General features: G+C 36.7%; 1 protein-coding gene across 1 annotated transcript; it reads right to left on the bottom strand.

Moving 5' to 3' along the window:
* Positions 1-4,983: 4,983 nt before the first annotated feature.
* On the bottom strand, positions 4,984-9,505 carry LOC127122978 (uncharacterized). Its single transcript, XM_051053250.1, has 6 exons — positions 9,323-9,505; positions 8,266-8,954; positions 7,689-7,815; positions 7,308-7,586; positions 7,100-7,201; positions 4,984-5,475 (listed from the first exon to the last, which is right to left on the bottom strand). Exons 1-6 carry the CDS (start codon positions 9,503-9,505, stop codon positions 4,984-4,986), a joined length of 1,872 nt encoding a protein of 623 aa, XP_050909207.1.
* Positions 9,506-10,342: the final 837 nt, after the last annotated feature.

The following is a 10,342-nucleotide window of genomic DNA, read 5'->3' as shown; positions in this document are numbered from 1 at the left end:
CAAGCTTTAACTCCTTCAAAGTGACCAATCCACCCTTTAACAGATAAGGAAGGATCTAGCTATACAGGATCAGTAGAGGATCAAACTATCTTTTTGGTTTTCTCACCTTTTGTTGGTTACGTTGACGCTGTTGTGGAGGGTGTTGCTGCTGATTTTGGTGCTGGTGTTGATACCCTTGTTGCTGATACGACTATTAATGTGGATAAGCCAGTTGTTGTTGCTGAAATAGTTGTTGATATGGCGCGGGCGTGATTGCAACAACTTGGTGGTAATCTACAAGAACATGTTGTTGATACTTGTTCTTCCATCCTCTTATAACGGTATTGGTTTCACCTTCCCCCTTCTTCTGGAAATTGGAATAAGGTTTTTTCTCTCTATTTGAGGCATCGAAAGCGCATGGTAGCTTCCCTTTTCATTTGAATCTCGATTCTTTCTGTGACAGTGAAAACCTAAAAGAATGTTGGGAAGCTAGATCCCACCATTTTTTTCCATATATTGGACATGGAGTGTCCCAACGAACATATCGATTAGCTCTTTACCAAGAAGATAAGGTTGGACTCGTGTTGCAAGTTCCCTTCATCGCTATGCGTATTCTATGAATGAATAATTGCTACGCTGGGTCATATCATGCACCTGGGTGCGATTAGGCACCAGATTGATGTTGTATTGGTAGTGCCTGAGAAAATCTTCTGCAAGGTCCCTCCAGGGTTGGACCTTCCCCCTCTCCAACTACATGTACCACTCCAGGGATGCCCCGTTGAGGCTATCATGGAAATAATGGATCAAGAGTTGACCGTTGTTGGTGTGGGTTTCCATCTTATAGCAATAAGCTCTAAGATGAGTTTGAGGATAACTGACCCCTTATATTTGTCGAAGTCTGGAACTTTGAATTTCCAGGGAATCACAAGTCCCGACACCAGAGACATATCAACAACATCCAAGGCAGGAGTCTAGTGAACCTCCAAAGACTTGAATTTCTCATCCAAAGTACGAAGTCTTTCAACAACAGGGTCTAGAAGGACTCCCATAGAAGGCCTCGCCTATGGAGGCACATAGAAGGCATCAAATATATCTTCATCATCAGACACAGATCCATGTCTGATAGACGTGAAAAAATGATTTTAGATTCCCGCATTACCTACTAGAATAGGAATAGGGATATGAATTCCTTTAGGACGAACAAAACATCCTCCGGGGTTAGTCACCCTAGGGATGTGAAGTGATGAGGTGCCAATCTGACTAGAAATTCTTCAGACGTCAACATCTATTTCAACATTTCTCTCCTTCCAAGCCATACTTAGCATGGTCTCAAGCAGATAGTCAATCTTCCCCTACATGTAGTCAATGTCATTTCTCATGGTAGTTTGATTAACTTCAACTTGCTCGAGCATCATTTTGAATTTGTGGCGAGTTTCATATTGATGTCGAGATGGTAGTTTTGCTGGATAAACGGGAAGAATGTGTGTAAGTTTTTTTTTTTTTTTTTGGAAGTGAGATGCATGAGGATATTTTATTTTATGCAAATGATATGATTTTTTTTGTTTATATGCAAGAAAGTGCAATGCCATGTATGTATGATTAAGACCAGGGACATCATAAGTAACTTAGAACACCTTGTTAGGTAGGTTTTGTAACAGATGGTTTTAAGCTTTCGGCCCATAATCCCACTCACATCATAGTTTCTAGGTTGATGGATAAGGTTCTCTGAGTCATGGACTTTAATCATTTCAATTTCTTATAACAGGGTAGCTATTTTATGACGAGATCGACAAAAAAGTCTATTTTGGGCGAGGTCTTCATGTTAGGTATGCAAGGAGTGGTTCCTAGAGTCATGGACCCTTCATGAATGAATGTTATGTGAAAGGCTAGCCATCTTATAACGAGATCTACGAAAATGTCTACTCTAGGGGAAGTCTTCATGCTAGGCACACAACGAGTGGTCCTTGGAGATTAAAACTATACAACTTCCATTCTAAACTATGTGTTCTCTATCATTTTCCAAAGCCCGGGTGTAGAGCTTTACTCGTGATATCATTCCAAGATCCACAGATATAATAATGAAAAAGAGAAATCATAAAAGAAAGTAAATAAGAAAACAAGCATAAAGGAAACAATTAAGCAAAGCCAAGACTTATCGCAAAGTTAACTAAATTAGGATTGACTCTCTCTTGCAGGAGCAATAATCCTCAACATATTTGCCAACTATCGCATCTCGAAAAATGCGATCCTTTGCGAAGTTTGAAAAAAAATTGATTCGAACAGAGTCGCTACCAATCTTTATTTATTTCAAAGACGGAAAGGGAAAATATTGATAAAACCCCTAAGAGAAAAGAAGATAGTTGTCGCAACCATATTCGGGTTCGGGAATCGATTACGCAAGAGGAAGGTATTAGCACCTCTCGCGTTCGTTGTACTAAACGAGAACCTTTTAGTTAAATTTGCAACTGAATGTTAGACATCATTAATTGTTTTCTTCGAATGATAAAGGATGTAAAAGGAGAATAAAAAGGGTCACAAAAATGTTTTTATTAATGTGCTTGACAAGATTGAGGGTTTTGCTCACACATATCCTCAGGTACAATAAGGAACTCAAAGCTTTGGAGTTCAGTGGAAGGCTACAGTTTATTGGTTGGTTTGTTTTATTGAACAAGTGTTTAGATCATATTCTACCAGTTAAGCATGAGCTTGCATGCTCGTGGAGGAGACCTAAATGCTAGTTTATATACATATTGGAAAGGATTAAACAATGTTCTTTTGAAAAATAGTTTACTTGATTAAAGTTTGTTGTATTGAACATCTATTTAGATTGCATTCTAAAGGTTAAACATTGAATTGCATGCTTGTTGTGGGGACTTAAGTGCTAGTTTGTATATGCATTAGAAAAGATTAAACAATGTTCTTTCGAAAAGGTTTCGATCGCACGGGGGCTAGAGAATAAGTTTGATGTGTTTAGTATTTTTAAGTGAATGATGAATGCTCGGTGAGAACGAGATGTGAGCCTCAGGATCATTAATTCGGGGATTACTGGAATGCTAGACTCCAGCAGTCCTTTTTCATTCAATGTATTTATGAAATTTGTTTGATGGACAACGAACATTCAACAAGAATGAGACGTGTGTGCCTCAAAGTTTATTGTACAAAGGTTCCATTGAAATGATAGACTCCAATGTCCTCTCTTTTTTTCCAAGTTCTTATTAAGTGTTTTAGAAACAAATGAATGAACAAACAACTAGCCCAAGATGTGTGCCTCGGGACTGATCATTCAACGATTCAAGGAATGTGAGACTCTAAGGATCCTTTTCTTTCGTGTTTGTTAAGAAAGACGTTTTTTGTGTTATATTTAATCGGGAAGAGATTTGAAATCGCATTAAAATGATTTTAATCGGGTTTGAGAAAGTCACTTGGTGTTAGACGAAGCTTTTTGTGTTGAAAAGTTCACTTGGCGCTTGGACCAAGGGTTTTTATATTGAAAAGTTCATTTTGAGTTATTTTATCACTTGACAAGTTAATTACCAAGATGATCAAAGATGCATAGTTAAATCATGATTAACAATTGATATGAGAAGGATACATGATTATTAAAGCAACAAACAAACAAATTAATTAATTAAGATTTAATTAAATTAATTAATTAAGCTAATTAATAAAATAATTATCAAGATTAATTGATAAAAATTAATTCCATCAAAATAACAAGTTAATTAATTTTAATTAGCAAAACTAATTAATTAAAACCAAAATTAATCAATCAATTTTATTAAATAAAATAAAAAGATTTTGATTTAAAATAATTTATTGAATTTTGAAATAAAATGAAAATCTAAATAGATTTAAATAAAAGAGAAAAAATAGAAAGGGGTGCATAGTTAGCAAAAGAAGGGTGGGAAGAAATCCAATTGAGCCCAAAAGCCTAATTCTAAAAGAAAAACTAATTCTACCACTTAATAATAAAACTAATATTAATAAACCTTTCAAAGAAAATAACATAGAAATGGTGGGGAGGCCTAAGCGATCCACTCTCTTGCAATTATTGTTGGATTTAATGATTAAAACACAATTAAGAATGTTGACCAACTCAAAATATAAAAAAAAAAAAAACTCCAATGTAAATGTGACATCTAACAGTATTAATATTCAATAATGGAAAACAAATAAAAGAAAAAAGGGAAGGAAAAACAGAATCAGACTTCATCGCACTACTAGAAAAACTGTTTTTAGCGTCGGCCATTTACAGACGCTAACGGTGAAAAAACAGACACTAATATGTGGTTAGCGTCGGTTTAGCGTCGGTGTCGGGCCTTGAATAAAAGTTGCGAAGCTACTGTGTAACGTCGGCTAAAGATACACCGACGCTACGTAGCCTCGGGGAGACGGAGGCTAAAGCGGACACTAATGGAACCGACGCTATGTTGTTTCAAAATCATGAAAAGTCAATATTATGTTTAGCGTCCGTGTCACCGACACTAAAGTCAACAAAAAGAGTCAACAGATAGCGTCCGTGTCACCGACACTAAAGTCAACATAGAAAAGTCAATATTATGTTTAGCGTCCGTTCCACCGACACTAAAGTCAACAAAAAAAATCAACAGATAGCGTCCGTGTCACCGACACTAAAGTCAACATAGAAAAGTCAATATTATGTTTAGCGTCCGTGTCACCGACTCTAAAGTCAACAAAAAATGTCAACAGATAGCGTCCGTGTCACCGACACTAAAGTCAACATAGAAAAGTCTATACTAATATTTAGCCTTGCATACACCGACTCTAAAGTCAACAAAAAAGGACAATAACGGGTTGCAACATGACAACCTCACTGGAACAAATTTTTTCAATCCACAGTATCATATTTATGGTAAAACATTTGGAAACAATTTTAAACATTCGTGAAAGTAACTACAAAAGTTCTACCAACATTAACTTTCAAAAAACATACACAAAAAGTAATCACATCCGAGATTAATTCATTCTACTAAAAGTACAAGATCAATCTTCATCTAATGATTGATCATCCAAATCGTCATCATAATGATGAGAATGTGATACAAAAGTTGAAGTGTCAAATTTCTTCATCATAAATTCCTTCCAAGCATTCATCTCCCTCTCCATCCTTTGTGCAGTCTCGGTAGCAGCTTTTGCAGCCTCGGTAGCAGCTCGCATTGCTTCGTTAGCCTCTTGTAATTGGGTCGTTGCAGCCTCGGCAATTTGTTCAGCTCTAATTCTAGCTGCTCTTTCAGCTTCTAATGACATCCCAAACATAGAGTGTTGAGGAGTTTGAGATTGTTGGGTAAAACTTTTTGATCCACGTTTTATATTAATAGCTAAATCTGCAGCGCCATAAACCCGACCACGGTTACGGCCCCCAGCAGCCTCTGTCCATAGCTGATTTACACGCTCTCCATCTAACACCTGAACAACCTCTCCATTCCCTTCTTCAGTTGGCTGAAGTTCTGCATCAAACTTCTCTTTAAAAGTCTTCTGCATAACAAAACATTATAATGCTAAGTTAGTGCTCTGTTAACAGTTCAATAATCAAGTATTTCACCATTTCATATTAGCTTCTATCCAAGTATTTCACCATTTCTATAACAGTTCAATAATCAAAATTTAACAGGTTCCATTTAACATTCAATTCGTAACCAATTTACACTTCATAGTCATAAACTAACATACTAACTTCCTAATAGTTTTTTGATGTCAATAACCAAACAAGCCAAACTACTTTCATTTATTTCCAACAATTCAAACCATGGTAGCCAAATTCTTTCCCTAATTGAAAGCCAATACTTTACTTCATTTTCTAACAACAACTGAAATAATAATTCAAACCACTCAAATGGTGAAGCATTTGGTTAATCAATTAACATTCAGTTCGGCTTCAAATTGCATTTGGTTCAGCCCAACATTGCAACTAAGGTTCAACATTAAACGAATTCACTGCAGCACCAGTCTGAAACACTTCCAAATCACATAGTTAGTAATAGTTAGTTTCCTAATTGATTTTTCAACCTGCGTTTCAATTTCATAAAAAACTGCAGCAAAAACAACTTAACCAAATTTGTTCAATCACATTCATTTCCTAATTGATTCAATAACTTCGTAATTCAATAAAATGCCAACAGTAATAACCATCCTATTTAATATTCAAATAAGTGTGACAATAATGCATAATCAAATAATATAAATGAGGTGGATTAATATAAGACACGTGTTTAGTGTTCAATGGACCACTCAATGTTCTCAGTGAGTTCCTACCAATCCGAATCCTCAATGAGAATTATAATTCATAACCACAGCTTTCTCTACTAACTTACCAAATAAATAGTGTGTGTGACTAGTGGATTAAATTGTAACCACAACTTACTCCATCAGTGTAGGAAAATGAAAGACTTACAAATATAATGTTGAAGCAAATTCGAATATGCAACAATATCTCACGTCTTGATTCATGTATATTCAACCAAACATAGCATGTTGTAGTTTAAATTTACAATCAAACAAACATTTACAAACCAGCAAATCCAAAACCATACAATACAAGAAAACAAAACAAAAGAACATAACAGATTCATAATTCATGTTTTTCCTTCAATCCTAGCATAAGTCAAACCAGCACAAGCATCAACGAAATCCTCATCAATAAAATCAGTAGAAAAAACCTGAATCCTATCTGCATAACCTTTCTCAAAACACTGAGCAATAAACAATCTAGCATATCATCCTGATGAATTAACAGTAAAAATAGTTCGAATTAGTGGTTAGCATATGGTTAATTGAATGTTTGATTTCTGTTAGTGTTAGCATATCATCCTGATCAATAATCAAGTATTTCACCATTTCATATTAGCTTCTATCCAAGTATTTCACCATTTCTATAACAGTTCAATAATCAAAATTTAACAGGTTCCATTTAACATTCAATTCGTAACCAATTTACACTTCATAGTCATAAACTAACATACTAACTTCCTAATAGTTTTTTGATGTCAATAACCAAACAAGCCAACTGTGCAGGAATGTCAATAACCAAACAATCTAGCATATCATCCTGATGAATTAACAGTAAAAATAGTGCAGGAATTTCAAATTTACGAGAACTTACATAAGTAGATGCAGCACGACTGTCAACCCATTCACCATTTTTCCTCTTGTGTGTTTTTAAAAATAACTCATCGGGACGCAGATCCCTTTGAAGTTCACGTGACTACAAAAATCAAATAATCCAATAATCAATACAGAATACGAGTAAAACTGTCAAGATATAAAGAATCTTCATAATAATAATAATTTGTTAGGATTTTATTACTTACAAGTTGAAGTGCAACATCAATATGAGCCTTACGGCCTGTGGTGTGGACTGCTCCGCCTCTTGCGGAAGCTCGATTGGTCTTGTTTTGAGAAGACACAGCCAAAAACTCGGTCTTTTTCCAATAAGTTTGAAGTTCAACCCAAGCATCATCACCAATCCATGAAGGTCGAGTCCCTTTTCTCCTCGCCTTCCCCAACATGTCGTTTAATCGTTTTCTTCCTTTTTTTTCAAATGCGCTATAGACAAATGCATGATCGAAAGGATCCCACGAAACCTTCTCCTAAAAATAATTAAAATCACATAATTAATATTAATAACCAATTAGTTACTTTTTTAAATATAATTTGATCAACTTAAGTGACAAAAGTCAATAAATACTTACTCCAAACAACTTAAACCAATCAGCTTTCGTATCAGGATCGAGTGCAGACCAATGATGTATAGGTTTATAAAATTGTTTGCGTATCGCATAATTAATGGCACCAGCAACTTCTTTGGCAGGAACTAGCCTACAAAATACAATAATAAAACTACTAAGTAAACTGAAAGAAGCTTATTAGAGAATGATGTTCCCAAGTGGAACTTTAGTACTGTAAGCATATTTAGATTAGGAGCTTTTACACCCAAAATCAATCTACATGTTCTGTTCCTCTGTATAGAATCATGCAATGGAGTTCCTAATGACCAATTATGATTATGACACATGTTACATTCTTGTGTTAATTATTCCAGTCCAAGACAGAACAATATTATTAATCACATTTAACTGTAGGGAAGCACTTAAAAAGCTGTAGTGTACGAATCCATAAAAGGTGAGATTCACAACAAGGTGGAAAATGCAGAGGATACACAATTTTACAGAAGCTTCTTTAGGCATGCAGAAAAGCCAAAATCAAAATGTGCAACATATAGTAAAGATTCCTGCACAAAATTAAATTATGAGAATATATATGACTTACCCAGTACCAGATGGTTTTATAATAACTTTCCCATTCTCATCTATTGTTGGCACAAGAGGGGTAATAGTTTCTTGACCCACCGCCTCATCCTCATCAGCATCCACATCTTCCTCCTCTGCCAAATTTGAAGGGCTAGCCATTGTTTGAAGGTTTATACTTTGAGGGCCAGCCATTGTTTGATGGCTTAAAGTTGGAGTAGGCATAAAACTGAAATTCTCAGAGGTAGTGGCATGAACAGGTACTACAGTTGGAGCTGGTGTTGGCATCGACGATGCAGCCTGCACAGACGATGCTGCCTGAGCTGGTGTTGGCATCGACGATGCAGCCTGCACGGACGATGCTGCCTGAGCTGGTGTTGGCATCAACGATGCAGCCTGCACACACGATTTTTTAGAAGCTGATGTTGGCATTGATGATGCAACCTGCACGGACGATGCTTCCTGAGCTGGTGTTGGCATCGACGATGCAGCCTGCACAGATGATTTTTTCGAAGCTGATGTCGGCATCGACGATGCAACCTGCACGGACGGTGCTGCCTGAGCTGGTGTTGGTGCCGATGATGCATCCTGCATAGACAATGTTGTTTGAGCAGGTTTCCTAACGATATGCTTCTTGTTAATTATGCGATTTCGTTCTTCTTGAAGTTTTCCTGGTGCTAATACCTTATCTTTTCCACCTCTTTTAGTCATCTGTTGTCATAAAAATAAAAGCAGATAACAATCAACAATATTGAAATCCATTCTTGTATTAACCTTTGCATTAGAACAGTAAAAAAGTTTAATTGCAAACACACAGTTCAAATGCAAATGGCCGAAAATGGAGATATTAAGTTTCCTCCCTCTATTGCAAATTTACCTTCCTGAGTTTTTTTTCTCCTGCAACTGGGGGACAGTGTTAGGTTAGCAAATGAACTAAGGTGGAAGCTTTAGAATAAAAGCCTTTTATATATTATTTATTATCTTACAAACATTATACATGTAAAACAACAACTTCTGTTACTGAAACACAAGAAAACAACTATAAAAAGGTACAATGATGCATGAATATCAATTCATGCCTTTTTGAGAGTAACCAAATCCATTGAAGCACCATAGGTTTTATTTATAGCCTCAGCACACCAACCTTGCGCATCATCAACCATCGGCATCCTCACTTGCATAAAAGGAACTGCAGGCGCCCGAGATCCAGGCATCACAACACCGGCTAAAACTGTCAGCACGTTTGCAGTATCTACATCCATGCACACACTGATATCAGGAACTCCTTTTGGTGCTGCAGGTATTCCGATTATCTTTAAATATCCCAACAAATGATTTTCTTCTGCTGCCTGATTTCCTTCACCTCCTCAAACTCCGCCCTGTCAACAACCTTGTATACCTTCAAACCATCTCCCAAGTCTACATCGACCTGAACACTGATTTGAGACGAAAGCTGGTGAATTGCATCCTGGGCTGCAACTCGAAGCAATGCCATTGACTCGATTTGTTTGACCGCATGACTCTTGAAAATATTTTCAGAATCCGGTAACAGATGCCGCATCATATTCTGAAGCAAGTCTTCTCCGCCAACAGTACTTCCTGCCAAGGCTTTTATCTGGGATACTCCTCCGTCGGTAGCAGTCACAGCAACGTCGCAAAAACCAGCACCCATATTAAAAATGAGAGCAATTTTCTCACTTCCACTGCCCATAGATTCCTGAGAAGCTTTCAGTTGCTGCTGTCCATATAACATTGCCACTGCTGTTGGTTCAGGCATTAACCTGAGAATATGAAGACCAGCCATCACACAAGCACGCTCTAGGCGGGTCAGCTGGAAACGACTGAACGAAACTGGAACGGTAAGCACTACATTTCTTATCGGTCGTTTCAGACGTGCTTCTGTCATTAGTCTTAACTCCACCAGAAATATCGCAAGAACTTCTTCTGGACTGGTGAATCTCCAGACATTGTTCACTAACAGTGTTCAATAATAGTGCTTATGTTGTCATAAAAGGATTTCAATAAAAGGAAAAGGTTGCAAAGTGGGAAACAGAAATGCAACCGAAAAAGGACAAAATAGAAAGTACTCAGAAGTCATC

The sequence above is a fragment of the Lathyrus oleraceus genome, chromosome 2 (genome assembly GCF_024323335.1).
Source record: "Lathyrus oleraceus cultivar Zhongwan6 chromosome 2, CAAS_Psat_ZW6_1.0, whole genome shotgun sequence".
NCBI classification, from domain to species: domain Eukaryota; kingdom Viridiplantae; phylum Streptophyta; class Magnoliopsida; order Fabales; family Fabaceae; genus Lathyrus; species Lathyrus oleraceus.
Note: the sequence above shows the minus strand (reverse complement) of the source record. Positions and strands in the feature narration are given on the sequence as shown.